This window comes from Cydia pomonella, chromosome 27 (assembly GCF_033807575.1).
Source record: "Cydia pomonella isolate Wapato2018A chromosome 27, ilCydPomo1, whole genome shotgun sequence".
Lineage (NCBI taxonomy): Eukaryota > Metazoa > Arthropoda > Insecta > Lepidoptera > Tortricidae > Cydia > Cydia pomonella.
Genome location: NC_084729.1, coordinates 10332501 through 10356858, shown reverse-complemented (window position 1 = coordinate 10356858; position 24358 = coordinate 10332501). Strand labels below are relative to the sequence as shown.

Here is a 24358-nt window from a genome sequence, read left to right as displayed (position 1 = left end):
GAATGAGCTCCCTTCCCAGGTTTTCCTTAATTTAGTATAGGTTTAACTTCTTCTTCTTTGAATTGAATTAAACCGCTGAACGGATTTAGATGAAACTTTGTATGGAAGTTGCCACGCAGACGAAGTTGCGGGCAGAAACTAGTTCTTATATATCTTGCATTTATAATGTAAGAAGGAAGTAGGAAATTATGTGCCTTGCATACAACAACACATGCGTAATTGACCATTTGTAAACATCCTATCTAATCAGTCTGCCCCTCAATCCTGAAGATCGTGGGCGCTTCATTGAATTAATTAACATGAAGTGACTTATCATTAAAAGTCAATGCATAAAAGTCCATCTTACCGAAGAGAGGAAAGAAGCCTTTCCGAGCGGCGGTGAAAAATAAAGTGCTATGTCGCTGTCGGAGCGAGCAAAAAGTGCGCCCACGGGCTCGGCGCGCTGCTGGCGGCGTCTGTTCTGGGAGTCCAGTGAGTTCAGTGCTATATGTCCGCGTCATGTTTTAACTAGTGGCTTTTGCTTCCGAACCCCCATGGCTCTGCAATTTTGAAATATTTCGAAAAACTAATACTATAAAAAATACTATATTATGTAGGTAATGCTCATCAAATTTCACGAGGATCTGTTTAGAAATACGACTTTTACAGGGGAATATAAAATGCATAATATGGGGAATACACACACACTCACAAAACCATTTATGCCCAAGGTTAAACGTAGACCTTCGCTCATTTTCCTTCGAAAAGGTTCTCTGTCTGTTCCCTCTTCTTGTCGCTTAAACCGCCACTAAAAAAGTAGGTTGATTCCCGTGGTAAGAGATAACTAGGATAGTTACTGTTAAGAGAGGTATGGGCACTGTGAATGAGAGATGTGGGCGAGATGACCGCTGTGTGGTAGGGCACAGCACAGCGGATGTCATTCCAGATCTAGAGCAGAGCCCAACTGGGGAAGTACCTCCACCTTACAGGAACCCGCAGCCAAATAACACTAGAGTTGCCAGAGCTCAACGAGGGTGCGGATTTGCGGCATGTTAGGGTCGGCAACGCGTATGTAACACATCTGGAGTTGCAGGCGTACATAAGCTACGGAGACTGCTTACCATCTGGCGGGCCGTATGCTTGTTTGCCACCGACGTCGTATAAAAATAGTTTTATTACGGAAATCCGTGGAAATCATTCTACGCAAGCGAAGAAGGGCAAAAGCTAATGTGTAATATATTATTCATGTCTCATGCTCTGAAAGTGAGTCGTTTTTGTTCTAAAAAGTGTGCAGGAAATGATACGTTTATGCTCTAGAGCACTGTACTTTCTCACTACGTTTTTTTCTATTTTAACCTTTTGACCGCCAAAGACGTCATATGACGCGCGCGGCTACAGCCCAATATCAACCTTCATGCGTACTGACAAGGTTCACGATTACGCGCCGCGTACGATAAGCGTGGCGTTCAAAAGGTTAATAACTAAAATTAATAACTTTTCTCTTTTAACTCCCCATTCCAAAAATAACAAGATGTTTAACTAAATTGTTAACTGAAAGTCAAGAAATACTACTGAAGTTTATTCTTAGCTGTGTTTTTTTAAATACACATGTATTTTATTTCTATCGAGGTAGTTAGCGCTCGAACGCAGTGAGCAAACGCAAACTACCTCGACAGAAATGGGTGCCTTTCACCCCTTGGTTAACAATCTAATCAGTACTATCGTGTGTGTTATTATTCTATGACGATAAAGTCAAAAGTGTTGGTAATCGAGAGGGCAAAGTCCACATAAACACGTCATTATGGACAGTGCGGTATCTGTTGCACAATGCATTCTTAAGTGAGGTAATATGACGGGTAGTGGACATCACAACAATGTTATCTTTGCGAGACACGCCTCTTTTATGCGCACATGCAAAATAAATCGCAACAAACGTAATTTGATTTATTTATTACAGCGTATTGCATATTGAGTACAGCGTTCTAAGTTATATGTCACCATCTACATTCCCTGTATTCTGGCAAATAAATAATTTTTATTTGTATTTACTTTAAAGGGTTGTTTTTTTAGGATTTCGTACCGAAAGGGTAAAACGGGACCCTATTGCTAAGACTCCACTGTCCGTCTGTCTGTCCGTCTGTCACCAGGCTGTATATCATGAACCGTGCTAGACAGTTGAAATTTTCACAGATGATGTATTTCTGTTGCCGTTGAAACTAGAAATACTAAAAAGTACGTAACCCTCGGTGGGTGAGTCCGACTCGCACTTGTCCGGTATTTTATTATTAGCTTAAAAAGTTTAATTTAATGGTTATTTCAAGCTTTTTAAAGAAAAAAAAAAAACAATTTCTATGCCAAAAATCCCTTACATCATTTTAGAAAAGTGTTCATATGTACTCTTCAAACTGCTAGATTGATTTTTATGAAACATAGCCAAGAAGTAAAAACCACCGCAAGGAAAAAAAACTCGCTTTCACGTAAAAAACCGCATCGAAATCGGTCCATCCGTTTGAGAGCTACGATGCCACAGACAGAAATTGGCGTTAAACTCATAACATCCCTCTTTTTTGTGTCGGGGGTTAAAATAGGAAATATAACTCAGGGAGAAAAATAAATTATGTAATTAAATATCTAGAATTTTATTTGTGAACTAAACGCCCATTTTTCAGAAGCGAAGGGGAACAACCGCGAGTTGTCGCGCACGGCCGCCGTAGTGACGTCACTGGCTGCCGGCGCCTGCGCCGGGGCCCTCGCCAAGACCACGATCGCTCCCCTTGATCGCACCAAGATACACTTCCAGAGCTCGTGAGTACCGTGTAACGTCACTGGCCATGAGCGCCTGCGCCGGGGCCCTCGTCAAGACCACCATCGCCTCCATTGTCCGTGCCAAGATACACTTCCGGAGCTCGTGAGTACCGTGTGACGTCACTGGCCATCAGCACCTGCGCCGGGACCCTCGTCAAGACCACCATCGCCTCCCTTGTCTGTGCCAGGATACACTTCCAGAGCTCGTGAGTACCGTGTGACGTCACTGGCCATGAGCGCCTGCGCCGGGGCCCTCGTCAAGACTACCATCGCCTCCCTTTTCCGTACCAGGATACACTTCTGGAGCTCGTGAGTACCGTGTGACGTCACTGGCCATCAGCGCCTGCGCCGGGACCCTCGTCAAGACCACCATCGCCTCCCTTGTGCGTGCCGGGATACACTTCCAGAGCTCATGAGTACTTCTGACGTCACTGGGCGCCGGCGCCTGCGCCGGAACCCACGCCAAGACTACCGTCGCCCTCCTCAACCGCGCCAAGATACACTTCCAAAGCTTCGTGATTGGTGTCATAAAATAAATATTCTATTATACAGCATGGCCATGCACTTAACATCCCCGAATGGAGTTATAGTTCGTGTCAGCCACGATGACGCCCAGATTTGGCAAATCTAACCTTTATTAATATGACATTACGAGTCAGAATACGCGTCAAAAGTATCCTACGTCATTTCCAAATAGCTTAACAAAAAGATATGAGTCTAACAGATTCTTTAGAATGCGATCTGTAGAGATATATCAAAAAATAATAGGATAGCAGATACTTTTGGAGAGTTGTGTCATCCGGTCATCCGCTACTATTGACGCTGGTTGCTGACTACCCGTAGTATCGTGTGACGTCACAGCCAGGATTGTTTGCAGTGTGACTTGTCACTGAAATGGTCCCAGTTCAGTTCGCATCTTCGTATCTTTTAGATAATTCCTCTTTAGTGAATAGTATCGTTCTGTTCCAGTGAAACCCCGTACTCCGTCCGCGCAGCGTTCGAGTTCCTGAAGCGGAGCGCGCGCGCCGACGGGCTGCCGGCGCTGTGGCGCGGCAACAGCGCCACCATGGCGCGCATCGTGCCCTACGCCGCCATACAGTTCACCGCGCACGAGCAGTGGAAGCGGGCGCTCGGGGTCGACACGCCTGCCATGGCCAAGTGAGTTTATAACAAGCGCCTGCCATTGTTTCTATATTTATTCTATTTCTACAGGGTGACTTCAAATAGGTAATATAAATTGAATGGTTTATTTTGGGTATTTATCGGGTGCTCTTAGTAAATACTCAGTATTTATTCACCCCTACCCATCACAAACAAGCTGTTGTGTTATTCGCAGGCAACACAAAGTCCGCCACCTAGTAGCGGGCTCGCTAGCCGGCGTGACGTCACAGTCGGCCACCTACCCTCTCGACCTGGCGCGAGCTCGCATGGCGGTCACCAGCGCGGCCACCTACCCCACCCTCGCCGCCGTGTTCCGTACGGTGGCCACGCAGGAGGGGCTGCGGACGCTGTACCGGTGAGTGAGACGGACGTACGTACAGCGAGACGACACTATCAGCCACCTACCCTCTTACCTGGCGTGAGCTAAGCTGGTTGCGACATCTGTTGTGGAGTAGCGGAACTTCTACTTGACGCTAGATGACACTATTTTGAAAAGTACAATACGTAGTGTAATTTTGACATTATTTCCTTGACTATAAGTTCGAATTGTCGTGACGGAATAATATAGTTTAGCAACCATTTCTCAAGATAACATTGTTTGTGGTAGTGTGCGTGTTGGGGACACCGGTTCTCATATTAATAGCTTCTAGTCTACTGTTTTTTTATGTACTGTAGTATCGCCTGATGTAATGAGTGGCTTGCAGGGGCTACCCGGCGACCGTGCTGGGCGTGGTGCCGTACGCGGGCGTCTCATTCTTCACCTACGACACGCTCAAGAGGAGATACTTCGGTGAGTTTTATAGGCTGCTTCACTAGTTTCACACTAGTATAAGATTCAGCTTTCAAAACATTATTTTCAAGTAGGCTTGTCAAACCTTCGAATCGTCGGTTACAAAATAGAAAAGAGCGTACTCCCATCTTAAAGGCCGGCCACGCACTCACAACTCCTCTCTCTCCTCTCCTCTGAAGTTGCGGGTGTACATGAGCGACGGTAATCGCTTACCATCAGGTGAACCGTTTGCTCGTTTGCCTCCTACATCAAAGAAACATCAAGTTAATTTTCAGAGCAAGTTATTCAGGGGATTATAATTATCTTTAAAGCATATTGAATTGTTGAAAATGTGTCAGATTTAATATTAATCAAGCTACAATAAGATCGGCAACCATAAAAAGAAGATAAAAATGGATCCTGAACGTTATATAATAAAATCTATATGTCAAAAAAGTAAACAAGAGTAATACATTGAAATTTATCATATATAATATGAATATATATATTTTATATAAATTAACCGCTTTCAGTCATCATTAATCGGAGTTGTATCACTCATTCGGTTTTATTTATTTATTTCAACTTTATTGCACAAAATAACAGAAAAAAGCAAATGGCGGACTTAATGCCTAATGGCATTCTCTACCAGTCAACCATCGGACCAAACAGAGACATGTAAAAATGGTGCAAGGCCTTATGTGCCTTATATGTGTTATAATAAGCCCTGGGAATAATCTATCAACTCAAAAAACACTACATTATTAATAATCGTTGAGTCTGTCTGTCTTCCCAGAATACTCAGGCAAGCAGCAGAGCAGCGTGCTCAACGTGGCGTTCGGCGGCGCGGCCGGCGCGCTCGGCCAGACCGCCTCCTACCCCCTAGATATAGTGCGCCGGCGCATGCAGACCGCGCCCAGGAGGCCGGACGGCTCCTACCCCTACAGAAACATACCTAGCGCTATACGAGATGTGTACAGGTGAGGAACACTCGGCCAGACCGCCTCCTACCCCCTAGATATAGTGCGCCGGCGCATGCAGACCGCGCCCAGGAGGCCGGACGGCTCCTACCCCTACAGAAACATACCTAGCGCTATACGAGATGTGTACAGGTGAGGAACACTCGGCCAGACCGCCTCCTACCCCCTAGATATAGTGCGCCGGCGCATGCAGACCGCGCCCAGGAGGCCGGACGGCTCCTACCCCTACAGAAACATACCTAGCGCTATACGAGATGTGTACAGGTGAGGAACACTCGGCCAGACCGCCTCCTACCCCCTAGATATAGTGCGCCGGCGCATGCAGACCGCGCCCAGGAGGCCGGACGGCTCCTACCCCTACAGAAACATACCTAGCGCTATACGAGATGTGTACAGGTGAGGAACACTCGGCCAGACCGCCTCCTACCCCCTAGATATAGTGCGCCGGCGCATGCAGACCGCGCCCAGGAGGCCGGACGGCTCCTACCCCTACAGAAACATACCTAGCGCTATACGAGATGTGTACAGGTGAGGAACACTCGGCCAGACCGCCTCCTACCCCCTAGATATAGTGCGCCGGCGCATGCAGACCGCGCCCAGGAGGCCGGACGGCTCCTACCCCTACAGAAACATACCTAGCGCTATACGAGATGTGTACAGGTGAGGAACACTCGGCCAGACCGCCTCCTACCCCCTAGATATAGTGCGCCGGCGCATGCAGACCGCGCCCAGGAGGCCGGACGGCTCCTACCCCTACAGAAACATACCTAGCGCTATACGAGATGTGTACAGGTGAGGAACACTCGGCCAGACCGCCTCCTACCCCCTAGATATAGTGCGCCGGCGCATGCAGACCGCGCCCAGGAGGCCGGACGGCTCCTACCCCTACAGAAACATACCTAGCGCTATACGAGATGTGTACAGGTGAGGAACACTCGGCCAGACCGCCTCCTACCCCCTAGATATAGTGCGCCGGCGCATGCAGACCGCGCCCAGGAGGCCGGACGGCTCCTACCCCTACAGAAACATACCTAGCGCTATACGAGATGTGTACAGGTGAGGAACACTCGGCCAGACCGCCTCCTACCCCCTAGATATAGTGCGCCGGCGCATGCAGACCGCGCCCAGGAGGCCGGACGGCTCCTACCCCTACAGAAACATACCTAGCGCTATACGAGATGTGTACAGGTGAGGAACACTCGGCCAGACCGCCTCCTACCCCCTAGATATAGTGCGCCGGCGCATGCAGACCGCGCCCAGGAGGCCGGACGGCTCCTACCCCTACAGAAACATACCTAGCGCTATACGAGATGTGTACAGGTGAGGAACACTCGGCCAGACCGCCTCCTACCCCCTAGATATAGTGCGCCGGCGCATGCAGACCGCGCCCAGGAGGCCGGACGGCTCCTACCCCTACAGAAACATACCTAGCGCTATACGAGATGTGTACAGGTGAGGAACACTCGGCCAGATCGCCTCCTACCCCCTAGATATAGTGCGCCGGCGCATGCAGACCGCGCCCAGGAGGCCGGACGGCTCCTACCCCTACAGAAACATACCTAGCGCTATACGAGATGTGTACAGGTGAGGAACACTCGGCCAGACCGCCTCCTACCCCCTAGATATAGTGCGCCGGCGCATGCAGACCGCGCCCAGGAGGCCGGACGGCTCCTACCCCTACAGAAACATACCTAGCGCTATACGAGATGTGTACAGGTGAGGAACACTCGGCCAGATCGCCTCCTACCCCCTAGATATAGTGCGCCGGCGCATGCAGACCGCGCCCAGGAGGCCGGACGGCTCCTACCCCTACAGAAACATACCTAGCGCTATACGAGATGTGTACAGGTGAGGAACACTCGGCCAGACCGCCTCCTACCCCCTAGATATAGTGCGCCGGCGCATGCAGACCGCGCCCAGGAGGCCGGACGGCTCCTACCCCTACAGAAACATACCTAGCGCTATACGAGATGTGTACAGGTGAGGAACACTCGGCCAGACCGCCTCCTACCCCCTAGATATAGTGCGCCGGCGCATGCAGACCGCGCCCAGGAGGCCGGACGGCTCCTACCCCTACAGAAACATACCTAGCGCTATACGAGATGTGTACAGGTGAGGAACACTCGGCCAGATCGCCTCCTACCCCCTAGATATAGTGCGCCGGCGCATGCAGACCGCGCCCAGGAGGCCGGACGGCTCCTACCCCTACAGAAACATACCTAGCGCTATACGAGATGTGTACAGGTGAGGAACACTCGGCCAGACCGCCTCCTACCCCCTAGATATAGTGCGCCGGCGCATGCAGACCGCGCCCAGGAGGCCGGACGGCTCCTACCCCTACAGAAACATACCTAGCGCTATACGAGATGTGTACAGGTGAGGAACACTCGGCCAGACCGCCTCCTACCCCCTAGATATAGTGCGCCGGCGCATGCAGACCGCGCCCAGGAGGCCGGACGGCTCCTACCCCTACAGAAACATACCTAGCGCTATACGAGATGTGTACAGGTGAGGAACACTCGGCCAGACCGCCTCCTACCCCCTAGATATAGTGCGCCGGCGCATGCAGACCGCGCCCAGGAGGCCGGACGGCTCCTACCCCTACAGAAACATACCTAGCGCTATACGAGATGTGTACAGGTGAGGAACACTCGGCCAGACCGCCTCCTACCCCCTAGATATAGTGCGCCGGCGCATGCAGACCGCGCCCAGGAGGCCGGACGGCTCCTACCCCTACAGAAACATACCTAGCGCTATACGAGATGTGTACAGGTGAGGAACACTCGGCCAGACCGCCTCCTACCCCCTAGATATAGTGCGCCGGCGCATGCAGACCGCGCCCAGGAGGCCGGACGGCTCCTACCCCTACAGAAACATACCTAGCGCTATACGAGATGTGTACAGGTGAGGAACACTCGGCCAGACCGCCTCCTACCCCCTAGATATAGTGCGCCGGCGCATGCAGACCGCGCCCAGGAGGCCGGACGGCTCCTACCCCTACAGAAACATACCTAGCGCTATACGAGATGTGTACAGGTGAGGAACACTCGGCCAGACCGCCTCCTACCCCCTAGATATAGTGCGCCGGCGCATGCAGACCGCGCCCAGGAGGCCGGACGGCTCCTACCCCTACAGAAACATACCTAGCGCTATACGAGATGTGTACAGGTGAGGAACACTCGGCCAGACCGCCTCCTACCCCCTAGATATAGTGCGCCGGCGCATGCAGACCGCGCCCAGGAGGCCGGACGGCTCCTACCCCTACAGAAACATACCTAGCGCTATACGAGATGTGTACAGGTGAGGAACACTCGGCCAGACCGCCTCCTACCCCCTAGATATAGTGCGCCGGCGCATGATGATATTAAGGATGTTTATAGGTAAAAAATTGACAATTCTTTAAGGGGCTACCAGGACAAATTCGCTGTTTTTACGTCGTTATAGAATGCTTGAAAGTTGTATAAACAAAATTACTGTACACAATATTTTAGCTTGGTAATTGTTCTTTAATTAGGTCTACTAATATTTCAAAATATACCGTATCACAAGTAATTATTCTGTAAACCGTTTTCTCGTGTTAAAATTCGTATAAACTCCTTTAACGCAGCGTTTACACATGAAACTTTAACCAAATACTAATAATGATATACATACACTTCAGTTACATCTGCCAATTTCCCAATTGTATAAATAGTTTTTGAGAAATCGAGACTATTCAAGTTTGTGCCTTGTCGCGACGCACGGGTCTGCGCGGGCGACGCGGGGCAGGCGCCGCTCGGCCGTCGGACGGGGAATCTGTGGCAATCGACACTTTATAAAGAGACCTCGCGTGTATTTTTAACAGTGAACGAAACTAAGAAAAAATATCTACGGCATGTGTACGACATCAAAAAGTAGCCGAAAAAACCTGGCCTGATTTGTGCACACGCCCTTGATTGGATAGCTGTAGAGAATATAGAACAGTCGGTGAAAAAACCTTTTATCGCTATTTGATACAATGTTGAACGCTACACCTTATAAAACAAATCACCCGCCGCGTCTGTCTGCTTGTTTGTATATTCGCGATAAACTCAAAAACTACTGGACGTATTTTCATGCGGTTTTCACCTATCAATAGAGCGATTCTTGAGGAAGCTTTAAGTGTATAAAGTTAGAACAAGATAAGTCTGCAACGATTTTGTTAGCATACGCAGTGCAAGTGTTATTTATACGTCATAATTTCATAGAAGTTTGACGTTTAAAATAACACATGCATGCACACACATGACTTGTCTTGGTCTAGCTCTATCTTGCTAAGGTTTTGTGTAACCCGTGCGAAGGCGGGGCGGGTCGCTAGTATAAATATTAAGACAAAACCATTTTATTTTTTAACCTCCGGCGCATAAAGTGTGTGTCCGCCTGTGGCACTGTAACTATCACGCACGTACGAGTAAACCAGTTTTCTTTTCATAAAATAGTACATTACGATACAAGTGCGAAAAATAGGAAATTCGAAACGAGTGGCGATAAATTAAAACACGACCGAAGGGAGTGTTTTAAATCGACACGAGTTGCGAATTACCTATTCGCACATGTATCGTACAACGTTTTACAGTACATATGGCCCTTTAAATGTTCGACACAGTAACGTAATATGCTACTTCTCGCACTAGTGCTATAAAGTAGCCCCATATGTACTGTAAACTGCTTTTAAATATATCAGTGTTTGAAAGCAGTTTTTAAATTCATAAGTATTTGAAGCAGTTATTAAATTTATAAGTATTTGAAAGCAGTTTTTAAATTCATAAGTATTTGAAAGCAGTTTTTAAATTCATAAGTATTTGAAAGCAGTTTTTAAATTCATAAGTATTTGAAAGCAGTTTTTAAATTCATAAGTATTTGAAAGCAGCTAGTTATTAAATACATAAGTATTTGATAGCAGTGTTTCTAGCGGTTGCTCTTAAATATGTTTTAAGGTGGTATTTTGCGTTCGGAGTTTGTTAAATTATGATTATTTTCAGAGTGGAGGGCTGGCGCGGGTTCTTCAAGGGGCTCAGCATGAACTGGGTGAAGGGGCCCGTGGCCGTCGGCATCTCGTTCGCCACCTACGACAAGATCAAGACGACACTACGCGAGCTAGCGCTCACACTGCAATAGCCCTTATCGGTGGCATCATTCGTCGGCATCTGGAGTGACAGTTTAAGTAATTGGCTATTTTTTTATCCAATCTACTCTCTTTCATTTGTACTAAAAATCTGTGCGAGTCGGACTCGCCCACCGAGGGTTCCGTACTTTGTTGTAGCGGCAACAGAAATACATCATCTGTGAAAATTTCAATCTGTCACGGTTCATGAGGAACAGCCTGGTGACAGACGGACAGACGGTCGGACAGCGAAGTCTTAGTAATACCCTTTGGGTACGCAACCTTAAAAAATAACCGGCAAATTGAGAACCTCCTCCTTTTTAGGGTTCCGTAGCCAAATGGCAAAAAACGGAACCCTTATAGATTCGTCATGTCCGTCTGTCTGTCCGATTATGTCACAGCCACTTTTTTATTTTATCGGCGATTGGTTCTAGTCATACCTGATGGAAAGTGAAGACAGGGCCTAAGATGGAGCTCACCGGTTCAGTAGTAGCCTATTCACTCTTGCTTTAAAGAGACCGAGGTCATATTTATCAGGGAATACAGATGGCGGGAGCGGGAGCCTCTCTTCGAAGTCGGTTAGTGACAGATCGATCAGACAACGTGCAATGGAACTTTCATTTAGTATTTGGGGTACAAAAATAACGACCAGCTCAAGGCTATTAAATATATAGGTCACTAGATAAGTTTTGCAATAGACAAATATGAAACAAAGAGGTATCCTATCACATATACTTTATAAAAATATATTTCCATAGACAATGATTGGCTGGAAAATACTTTGTTTCTTTTTAAATTTACTAGTTAAAAAATTTAAAGATTGTATGAAATTAAAATGTTGTATAAAATATGCGTAAATCGTCCTTAGCCGAGGCCACTAAATATTTTTTTTTTATAAGTAAATTTAATAAGAAAGTAAATGTTTTCCGGCCAAACATTGTCTATGGAAATATAGTTTAAAAATATATGTGATAGGCCACCTCTTTGTTTCATATTTTTCTATTGCAAAACTGATCTAGTGACCTATGTATACATCATTTAAGACATTTAAAACCAGCACTAAGTCAATTGCACCAGCCATCCAGCCTACATGATGAAACAACTCAACGTTTGTGTCAACTGACTTGTCACTCTTGCAACTTTATCATCAGTTTTTAAAGAATAAAGAGGGCTTTTATGAGCTGGTGTGGTGAAAATATATATTAGTTAGAGTCCGTCTAAACTAACTCTGCACCCAGTTTTAAGTTACGAAGTGTAATAGTACCAAAAATCAAAAAATCAAAAAGCATTTATTTCGTTAAACCACTAGAAACATCGTGCTTTTATAGGAATTAGTGAACGTTTGTGGAGGCAATACCAGTAATACCACACTTGGATACTGCAAAGTTGGTGCAGAGTTAGGTTAGTCTCTACTTAACAATTAGATGATATTTTTCTTACATAAGTATTGTGTTTAGGTGTTTTGCTTTACATGTCGTATATGAAGTAGGTAAGGTCAATATGGTTAAGAGTGGATGCGGGGTAAGTGTGGCTGGCCTCACATTGGGGCCTGTTTACACATTTATTAGTGTTTATTGCAAGTTCATACATTTACTATTTGCGTATGATGATGATCGTTCCGGTCGATTTCGGCCATGGCGACCACTTCGACTCCTAGTTCGTTGTCGCTCGTGCGCCCAAAGATTATTATTATTTTTTACTATCCAGACAGGGTCGCCATATAAGGGTGACGGCCGGTGGATAGTAAACAAACAACCATTCTCGAATAAATTCATTCTGGCCTAGTGGGTAGTGACTCTGCCTATGAAGCTGATGGTCCCGGGTTCAAATCCTGGTAAGAGCATATATTTGTGTGATGAACACGGATATTTGTTTCTGAGTCATGGATGTGTTCTATGTATTTAAGTATTTATAATTATATATATATATCGTTGTCTAGGTACCTACAACACTAGCCTTATTGCGCTTACTGTGGGACTTAGTCAATTTGTGTAATAATGTCCTACAATATGTGTTTATTTATTATTTATTTATTTAGAATAATAGTTCTTTTTATATTAAACAAGTATACTTAAACGATGCACACACTACAAGATGGCTGACGTAGCCGATCTTCGAGGTGAACCCCCACGCACATTGAGGGCACGTGAGGACACCAGCCACTTAGTGGTAGTAAATGGGAGTAGGCTGGCGTGTTTTCAGCTCGTCTCGTTTAGCGTCGAGGTCAACTTTACGTTGATGTATGAATAACTCTCCATAAACACTAATCAATGTATAAACAGGCTTTAAAACTCAAAAATAGAGCGTACTCCCATCTTAAAGGCTAATAACTTACTTAAAACCCTCTGGTATCCATAGGCAACGGTAATTGCTTACCATCAGGCAATTCGTCTGCACGTTTGCTTCATATATCATTAAAAACACCCCGATAAGAAGGCCAGCCGCACTTACACCGCAGCCACACTTAACCGTGTTGACCTTACCTATACATATGTTGTCGGTTAATGGTGTTGAAATGTTTTAACTGTTGACTATTATCAAAGAGAATTTGAAATAGAGGTGTACTATTAAAGAGAACTTAAAGAGAACAAAAATATGAATTCGGGCAAAGTCGCAAAAATATATGTTCATGGTCTTATTGTCTTGGCTTTAAGTCATGTATTCATGTTTTTGGCACTTTACGCGACTCGATATCTTTGATATTGACTATATTCAGGAATACGGGCCATAGTGTTTGTTATATGGACTGAAGTTGACAATAAAATAGCACAAGTATATTATATGTAGACTTTATAGCGGGTGTCTGGATATCGTATCGATAGCCCAAGTGTTTATTTTTGAAATGTTCAATTTCTCGGTCTATTGGCTTGTCTGTAATACCGTGTATATAGATTAAATCTGATATGTTATTAATTTAGGCCAATGTCATAAATTAAATTTTGTGACATCCCTGTATAACGTTTTAAAACTGTAAATGTATGTATTTTTGCAAGAATAAGCAATTATTGCGGTTATCTACATGTACAGTTATTTGTCAATTTATCAAATGTTATATTAAATCGACATTGTCTTAGTCTAAGTGCTTATCTAATAGGCTATATTAATTAATTTATATTTACTACAGTATGCTTCAGCGCTAACTTTGCCCATACTCAATTTACACAAAATAATAAGAAAATGTATAATTATAAATAATAAAATAAAATAACGGACACCGATTATATCGCGTATAATGAATTTAAACTATATATCGACGCCGAATCAATTATACGCGTTATACTTAATCAGTTTCCAAAGTTTTATTACATGAGTAACTATCGCGGTAACCGGAGACAATATTAGATTAATAATACAATTTTGAGTATAAAAATGTGTATTTTTTTCATGAAACTTGAAATGGGCAAGGTTGTAGGAGACTAAATAAACTCAATTAAGACTATGTCGAAGGCCTGCGGTGCAATACTGATATTACACAAATTTTGTATTATTTTTGAGAGTTTTATCTATGTTAATGAAAATTTTGTATGCGTTTTGACAGGTCTACTTAAGCAAGCTTGTAGCATGAACTACCTACCCCATTGTCGGCACCTCCCATTGTTTGGCACTTACGGCCTTATTGGTGACTTTCCTACACAACTTTTTAGTGCCAATCATCGGGTAGTCCACTCTGAAATATAATTCCTTATTGTTGTTGCGTGATCTGTATTTTAACGTGAGTGATATTATGCACGATCATTAGCACATGCTTTGAAGTATTAAGTTTACCTCAGTTAGCTAATTGAACGAGACTGCGCAGTCACTAGCAATAGTAGCGGATGGAGACTACAGACTTTTATATAAAAAAGTTACCTACCATAGGGTTTCAACTTTGCCCAATTACGTAACTTTGCCCAGCGTATTGTTTGTACATGTTTAAAAATGTAATGTATATTAAATTGGTAAAAGTAAATCTGGGCCAAGTTAAACCTTAGTTTTAACTAAACTTGTAGTGCAAAAAATCGTGAAAGTTTAAATGTTGTTTTGTAGAATAAATTATTTTATGTTACATGGTCGTTTAAGTTTTGTACATAAGCGAGTATCCGTAAATATAAATATAAGTATTGTTGTGTTTATTATGTTGTTTCATTTGTCCATTTTCAATTCATAGCAAAGAGAATTTGAAATAGAGGTGGATTGTCAAAGAAAATTTTGTAGCCACTGTAAATTTACTGCCATATTTAAGATTAAAACTTTTAAAACTCCGAAATTCGTGTACAGTTTTTTTGACAACTCGTAACACATTGAAACTGTAATGTGGAGGCCCAACGGAGCCGACATGTCTCATTGACAAAGGCTCCTTTTAAATATGTAGATAAAAAAAAAACTTTTAGAACGCTATTTGACTTTGATCCTTATTATTTCACTGATATCCTGATATGTGTTAAATATCAAAATGTGGCGCCATCTTATTGGCGGCATCGGCTAAAGATTGTGGCACCTTCGCGCGACACGATGCCGCCTTATGCCCTTTCATCTATTTGAGAGCGCCACTTTAAAATATTCAACAAATTTAACACATATCAGTGAAACAATAAGATCAAAGACAAATGGCGTTTTTTTTTATGGTAGAGGAGGCAAACGAGCAGACGGATCACCTGATGATAAGCGATTACCACCGCCCATGGACACCTGCAACACTAGAGGGGTTGTAAGTGCGTTGCCGGCATTTAAGATGGGAGTACGCTCTTTTCTTGAAGGTTTGAAGGTCGTATCGGTCCGGAAATACCGCAGGCGACAGTTCATTCCACAGTTTAGCAGTGCGAGGCAGAAAGTTCCTGGAGAAACGCACAGTTGAGGACTGCCAACCATCTAAGTGGTGAGGATGGAAATGTTGTCGCGTAGGGCGATGGCGAAAAGAAGCGGCAGGGATTAATCCGAACAATTCCTCGGAGCACTCCCCGTTGTACATGCGATAGAAAATGAAGAGCGAGGCGTTCTAAAAGCTTTAATCATGTGTCGAAAGATGGCAGTAAATTTAATGTTGCTACAAAGTTTTTTTTGACCAAAGACAATTTGAAAGACAGATGTATTGTCCTTATACCTTGCCAATTGAGAGTAATGAAACCAGCTATGATTGTGATATTGTATTTATTTACGAGATTGCTTTTCATGCTTATATTCTAATGCATATATGACCTATTTAACAATATTAAAGATTCTGACATGGACACTTGTCTTCTACACTCAGAAGTAGAATCGTCAAAAGCTAGAAAACCGGTCACTTGGTATAGAATCTTCAAACAATTTGACCCTTTTTCAACGCTCTTGAGTGTTTGTGTGAATCAGTGCCATCAACATTTTTTTCCGATATTTCACTTTCGTTTTCTTGAATTCGGTTTTTTTTATTCAAAACACCTATTTTTAAAAGGCTCGCATATCTAATCTGACGGCTGAAGTCAGATGACTATTTACTGCGACGCCTTTTCAAAAAAATGTAGAAAGGTTTTTAAACAAAAAATAGGTGAATCGAAAACTTGGCAAATGGTAAAAGCATCGGAAAACAATTGCGATATGATACCAGAAATATTCAAAATAACGAAAAAATACCTTCAGCGTCTGTTTTACAATATTAGATATTGTAAAACAGACGTATTGGATAGTTAATTAATAAATAAATTAACTGCCAGATAAAACTTCTTGCAAATCTTTTCACTTATCTACCAGTTAAGCTTATATGAAGATTGTGAAACGCTAACGATGACTTTATTCATCAGACAAGTGGCAAGTAGCTTATTTAGGACTTTACATAGATACTGTGAAACAGGCCCTAAATCTAAAAAAAAAGTATTTTTGGTAAGACCTGCTTATAGCTAAGTATATTGCTACTATAATTTACAATGCCTTATACTACTTACAGTTACGCTTACATCAGATTTGAGATCAATTCTTACACTACTGACTAGCGTATAGGGACCGTGCGCGTTGGAGGGTCTGCCATCTTGTGGCCTGAATCGGAACCATAAACGTGTACATTTACACGTCACGTGTTTTCTTGTGCATAGTAGGTTCTGCCATCTTGTGGGCTACATCGGAACAATAAACATCACATTTACGCCTCGCGCCAAAAATCTGACGGCTCCTGTGCTGCCTCCTACAGTTCATGTACGCTCCCTATAATACACGTTGCGTCTTGAAGACGGGTATGACGAGCAAAGAGAGATATAAGATTTTTTTTTCTACCGTTCCACAATTGATTGCGAAACAGCGATAAGTAGGTATGTACATACAAAAATCTCATGAAATAAAGTACCTATCTAAAATAAAACTAATTTTACGATCTAAACGTGTCTCCACTTTCAAGCTCTAAGAGCCTTATCACACTTGCGATTTGTGAGCGAGTTGAAAGCGAAGCGAGATCGCCGCGAGTGCGCAACGATTTCGCTTCCATCCCAGTATGCCAGTACGCAGCGCTCGCTTCGCTTTCAACTCTCTCACAAATCGCAAGTGTGATAACGCTCTACGAAGTGCTTCGTCACGTTGCCACACGTCGGGTACGTACAAAGGTGGCAACACGTCATTTCGAAGTATCCAAAAGTTGAGTCGCTTGGTTTTAACAATTCGCTATAATCATAATTTCTTACATCATGGAAGAAGACCTTACTATACTATAAACTTATATACTATTAACCCTTACACTACACAAAATTTCTTATTTATTGACTAGATTTTAATATAATAATTTTACACCTGTCACAAGATATTAATAATGGGTAAAATTCATTTAGAAAATTGTCTAGCATGTTTACGTAGCTGGTTAAAATTGCTTTGAAATGTCAAATACACGAAGATTTTTAATTTATTTATGTAAGAAATAGCATTAATACCTATATGGGCAAATTTTTATCTTGTTGACGAATAATTTTTCGTTAGATTTGGATAAAATTTGCCTGGTTTGAATCAACCCTAGGCGGAATAAATACGTGTTACGAAAGAAAAGTACTTCTTTAATTTTCCGTTGAATTTTCGTACATCAGCGGAAGATTTTTTACGACATGGTGAGATTGCGTTAATAATTTTAATATATTATACAGAATAGAGAACTATACAAGGTGCTACATGAGGAAACCGAAAGATTTTGACAGTGTATTACTGATCACATTTAGAGACTACAATGTCATATAAACTTTTCTGGATTTCGCCTAGTTTCAGAGTTAATACCAATGTAAAAAAAAAACATCTTCTTATCGTAACTTAGTGCAAAACGCCTTTTTGATCGCGATGATGCCATTATGGGGCGTAGTCTAAATATCCTTATTGATAGATGTCAAAAAGTGACAAGTAACTTTTGCAAGAACTATAGTTTTTACAAAAAAATATATCGTAACAAATTATTTTCAGCGCCAGTTTTACCATAACATTAACTTTTTATGTACAAATATGTTCAAAGTTTGAAAAAAAAAAAACAAAAAAAAATTTTTTTTGCGAAATTTACTGAAACCCATATAACATTTTTTCCTTCTTTTGGCCTCAGAAGTACGTGGTTAAAATCTTTCGGGTACCTCGTGAGCACCGTGTATATATATCCACCAAAATTTTATCGAAATCGGACGTAAAAAATATTACAAGGTAAAAATCGGCCTATGTTCGGGTTATTCTCAGCTGTTACAGCCAATTCGCGGTGGTAACAGCTGCGGATTTTCTTCTCACCTTTTACAGCTAGGAACTCAGGAAAAAATCTCAACAACCACCAACTTACCATCAAAATGGATCTTTTGTTCATAACATTGTTACCTAGATAACCCTATTTACAAGTGCCATTGCCACTTGTAGGTACATTATAGCCTTGGCCGCCTTAGCTTTAAACATCGATTTGAGCTTTTAACATAAATATTTACTTAACAAAAGCATATTGAAGCAATTAGGTTAAAACTTGAATTGTTTGACGATGACTCGATTACCAGGCTATTCACCGCTCGTCTCTGAACCAATATAAATGTGACTCCGAGATACAGAAAAAAAAGTATAGTTAGTTATCGAACCTATCCACAAAATTTCACGACATTCGGTTGAGAAATGCTACCTTACTCCTTACCCTTAGACGAGAAAGCTAAAATAAAGACTTTCGCTTTCGCTCGGAAAATCAAGAAACCCTGAATTAAAAAAGTAAATTTAAATCATCTAAAAATGTACCACACCTTTTAAAATTTATAAATAATTTTGTTATAACTTGACCCCGTATTGATACGCAGTGCATTTCACGCTACCGAATAACGCGAGCGATAACAGATTTTAATAAACAAATAAATATCATGGGACATCTTCAAGCAAGCCCCACTGTAAGCTCAATAAGGCTTGTATTGTGGGCACTAGACGGCGATATATACATATATTATATACCTACAGATAAATATTTAAAAACATAAAAAAACACCCATAACTTAGACATAAACATGTGTAATGAACACACGAAAAAATACCCTTAACAAGATTCGAACCCGGCACCTTATCCCTTCCTTCCTGAGAGGAAAAGACGACCGGTCTGGCCTAGTGGGTAGTGACCCTGCCTATGAAGCTGATGGTCCTGGGTTTGAATCCCGGTAAGGGCATTTATTTGTATGATGAGCACAGATATTTTTGTATATTATACACCGTGTTTTTATTGAATTGCGTTAACTCCGGGGTTTCGGTAAGTATGTTTAAGGAAACTAAATGGCATAGTTAATTTTCAAAAAAAAATATTTTTTTTGTTTTTTTTTTACTATTTTTATTTTTATAAAAAGTAACTAAATGTTGCATATAGCGTTGTTGTAACACGGGCATTACATTTAACTCAACCAAACAATTGAAAACTGTGACATATCAATGTCATTTCTAACATCGATCGTCCGAGATAGTACGTACGTTTAGTAGCAAATGTATGAACTCGCACTAAACACTAACTAATAAGTAAACAGGTCCTAAAGCAAGTGTACACGCTCGTAAGGGCCTTATAATATAAAAATTTATGATTGATTATCTCCGAAATGGAGTTAGTTAGAATATCGGTATCTTTGAGAAAGTTACTTAATTTAAGCTCAGGAATGCACCCTCGAAATTAACGCAAATAAAAAAAAACACGGTGTATATATCGTTGTCTGGGTACCCACAACACAAGCCTTCTTGGCTTAGGTACCGTGGGACTTAGTCAATTTATATAATAATGGGATTTTAAAATTGAATACTGCTCACAACTATCTGCGTAAGTCAGAGGGCTCCGATAAACAGGTTCACTTGAAGCAAACATTTAATAGGCGAAGGTAATACCTGCAGGTGAATCCTGTAACAACATTTACTTTTATTTACATTTTGGACTCTTTTGCAACGTTTCGAAGGTCCAAAATAGATTGACCTTTTATCATTGCGTCGTTTAAAGTCAATAATATCAGGGCAATCAGGTAAAAGCGGGTGTGATGTAACATCGTTATGATTAGCTGTTTTAGGTTAGGTTAGGGTTGCGATACACTTAAGTCGGATGGGTAAAATATCGTAGGCCACACTTTCTAAGCCAACTTGTCTGTGATGTTAGTTTTCTATATAAGGTAATGTACAGGTACACGTTATTAGTATTTAAGAAAAGAGATAAGAGATAATTTATTTGTAAAACATGAGTGAGTGCACATACACGTAGTGATTTGATTTAATTTATAATCAGAGATCGGACAAATTTGCGCCATTGCTCGCAATAATGTGGACATGACTCCAAAATTAATCAAATATGTAATCATTTAATTAATTTCTTACTTGACTTAAATTTTAATTCCTAGTCAATAAATACAAAAGTTTGTTAAAGTATAGATTTATTAAGAAAATGATCAGTATTTTTTCCAAATTTTCTGCAGTCAAGTCAGTCTATTTCTTTTTACATCAAAAATATACTTAAGTGCTGAAAAACTCCGCTCGCACTCCACTGATGTTAATGGGGCAAACTTAGGTAGTTTTATAGGAATATTATTATTCCAGTATAATTCAGAGTTTATTTTCTGTTCTAAGTTGTGGGCGATAACCTCAAAATCGGGATAAACTAAACAAAGAACAGAAAATATACATAAAACTACTTAAGTTTGCCCCATTAACATCAGTGGAGTGCGAGCGAAGTTTTTCAGCACTTAAGTATATTTTTGATGTAAAAAGAAATAGACTGACTGCAGAAATTTTGGAAAAAATACTGATTATTTTCGTTAATAATATCTATACTTTAACAAACTTTTTTATTTATTGACTAGGAATTAAAATTTAAGTCAAGTAAGAAATTAATTAAATGATTACATATTTGATTAATTTTGGAGTCATGTCCACATTATTGCGAGTAATGACGCAAAATTGTCCGATCTCTGTTTATAATAATAAATTATAGTATACATTCTGTAATGTCAATTTACACGAATTTATATATATTAAATTATTACTTAATCTTATAACAAAAAAATCATATTTAATTAATTACCTACTGCTTGGCCCAAGGCCCCCAAGGGTTAACTGGTAGAGAATGTCTTCTGGTATTAAGTTCGCCTTTTGTCCAATTTTTAGGGGACCTAAGATGTTGGGTATAAGTTTTATTTATTTAGTTCATACTTAATTATAGTAATAGATATACTTATAAAAAGTTTTGTTATTGTACTCAACGTTAAATATTAATACAATTTTATATTTTTTTAAATAACCTACGTTTTAAAACGTGGATAAAATCTAGTAAAATTAAAAAAGGTATTAGTGATTAGTGTGCCTCTACCCTATCGGTTGCACTATACAAATATTGAATGGTGCGACGTGTCACGTAACAAACGGCCGGAGTCGATGTTATAAATGATTGCGTACTGACGCTACACAAATAGCAATTAAGGTAATAAGCGAGTTTAGAAATGGTTAGACCAACAAAAAATTAGGGAAAATTTTATACGTACTGTACAACATTGCATATTAAATTTAAGAGTTTTTGATGAAATCTGAAATCAGTAGGTACGATAACGAATCATTAGGTACGATAACGAATCATAGGTACGATAATTTAGATAGTATAAGTTATGTGTACAAAAGTGGCGTCTGGTTGTCGGCTGTTGAGCTTCGTTATTCATCACTAGGCCATTCCATTTAGGGCTTAGTATATGACATTTATTTCAGTTTACATTTAGGGCTTTTACTTTCCAATGCACATGTCATATACCAAATGAACATGAACCTTAAATGATTTAACGATTTAAGTCATTGATTGTTATGTCATACTTTGAGAAAATAATACTTTATACGTGGCATAAGTCATACTCGTGAACGGGTGCTGTTTGTGCAGACTGTACCCCTAGTGTAACTGTGATCGACATCATAACGTGACGAACGCGTTTGCGTTAAGTCTCATTTTGTATAGGATTTTGAGGTTCCAAAACGTCCCGCTTGGCGCGCTCTTTCGAAATCCAATACAAAATGAGACTAAACGCAAACGCGTACGTCACGTTTGGAAATCGAATTTATTTACACTAGGGGTACTGGTCTGTTTAAGCTTACACGGGCTACATGTTATGTTATAAGTTACTTTTGAGTGGCATTAACGTGAGACACTTCATTCGGTTCTTGTCTGTCTGATTTAATTTCTTATCTTTTAATTATTTATATAAGATTTCAAGTCTTGGAGACCCTTTACATCTCTAAAGAATTTTAGTATTTGTAGTTTGTATTTTTTATCATAGTTTTTTTGAATATTTGATATTTAGAGACTGTATACATTTCCAATAAAGTATCTAATATTTCATTGATTCCATATTTGTAATTGTATTTTGTAATGTTTGGTTATTTTTATTGCTTGTACAATTTTGACATGTAAAAGTGCCCCTGTGGCCTGTTTGCTGAATGTTAGACGTTTGAATCGTACATCGACTAACGAATAGAACAATGTGTCGGGATGACAGATGCCACGAAAAGTCAAGTGATTAGTTTCTACTGGCGTTTGCTACCAACGCTTGTCATCTTGGTGCACCCTTTGGTGCGAAATTTGTACAGATCCGTTAAGATCTCATACATTTTGCACTACCTTCAGTAAATTAATCTATAAGTATACAGTACACGCGCCGTGCGCCGCTGTGGGACACAGTTCACTGGTCGTAGCACTCGTGCGGACAGAGACGGTAATCGGGCGTGTGCGGCGCTTGCGTTGTGTGCGGGGCGTGCGTCGCGTGCGGGCCCCACTGCGGGTATACACCGTAGAGCTGCGTTAGGACGTCGTATGTGCCTGCAATTAAATAAAATCATTTGCTAATATTTGGTATTAATTTAAAAAGTTTAAAGAATATAGTAATTTTTTGTCTTATTCTAGCATACATTCAAGCAGGGTAGCCTACATCAATTTTGTACTACTTGAGTCGATGTTTTTCCTAGATTTCTCTAGAATGTTATTATCATAATCATTTATTCGTTGCAACCATGGACCTAAAATACTAAGGACGTAGTTTCCATAGTTAGGATTCCATCATCCACCAATTTCCTAGTATGTACGCGTGACACACGCACATTAACAGTTATCTCTATGGCCTCATCCACCAATCTGCCGTCAGTCAAATTGAGATGTCAGTGCATTAACGTAGTGATTATATGCTCTTTGTGCATTAATTGTTCGAAGAAAAGATTGAAATACGCCGGCATGCGTGGTTCAATGTTGCAAAAATTGTACCGATTGAAATAAAAATAGACAGGATACATTTTCATAGATAAGTTAATCAATATCACGTTATCTTTCGTAAAATGCGATATTAATCCATGAAGTTGTACCTAAAGTGGAGGGAGCTCTCACTTTTTTGCCATACTAAATTGAACCTTATCACCGAGCTAGAAAGGTGTTCGTACTAGACTAGAGAAAATGTACTCAATCCGCCTAGGTATACATTCGTGACACGCACACATCAAAACCGTACGCCATTGCAGTGTCAGAGCTGGTCGTCAGTGGCGCGGCCTCTGTCAAATTGTTCCTCTATGGGTGCAACCATGGTATTACAAGATGATGTTCTTATATTTTAGTCAGTACAGACATGGATCCTACTAGGGCGGGACGACATTTTAAAATTATAATTAATCTTAAGCTAAGTTGCATACAAACGTAAAATAAATATAAAATATAATAATACAACATACTTCGAACAACAAACATAATATTTATAACAATTAGATCAGATCCCTTTAAACCAAAAACAGATATTTTAAAATTGATGGCGTATTTTGATTGCTAAGTTCAGTTCAGATATGACCTGTCAATGTCCAAAGTGACATTTCTCTGACTCAAAACCTGTTATCACAAACAGAATACGCCTGCCAGTCGCCTTTGAGAAAAAGAAGGAAAAAATATCCTGGCCAATGTACCATAATTTTAAAAGGGTTAAAATGGGCGTTACCTGGCGGCGCGGGCGGCGGGCTGCGCGCGCGCGGCGCCGCCATACTGAACAGGGCCTCCGGGTCGCATACAAATTTGTACACGTATCGCTCGCCTGCCAACATAAACACGAAGTTGTTGTTAACATCGAAAAAGTATAAGTACTTAGAGTCAGA

General features: G+C 41.4%; 1 protein-coding gene across 1 annotated transcript; it reads left to right on the top strand.

Annotated features, from left to right (window-relative positions):
- The first annotated feature begins 334 nt into the window (after nt 1-334).
- On the top strand, nt 335-11034 carry LOC133532365 (mitochondrial coenzyme A transporter SLC25A42). Its single transcript, XM_061870976.1, has 7 exons — nt 335-471; nt 2649-2784; nt 3754-3942; nt 4121-4300; nt 4650-4735; nt 5511-5694; nt 10695-11034. Exons 1-7 carry the CDS (start codon nt 396-398, stop codon nt 10828-10830), a joined length of 987 nt encoding a protein of 328 aa, XP_061726960.1. The 5' UTR covers nt 335-395; the 3' UTR covers nt 10831-11034.
- The last annotated feature ends 13324 nt before the right edge of the window (nt 11035-24358 follow it).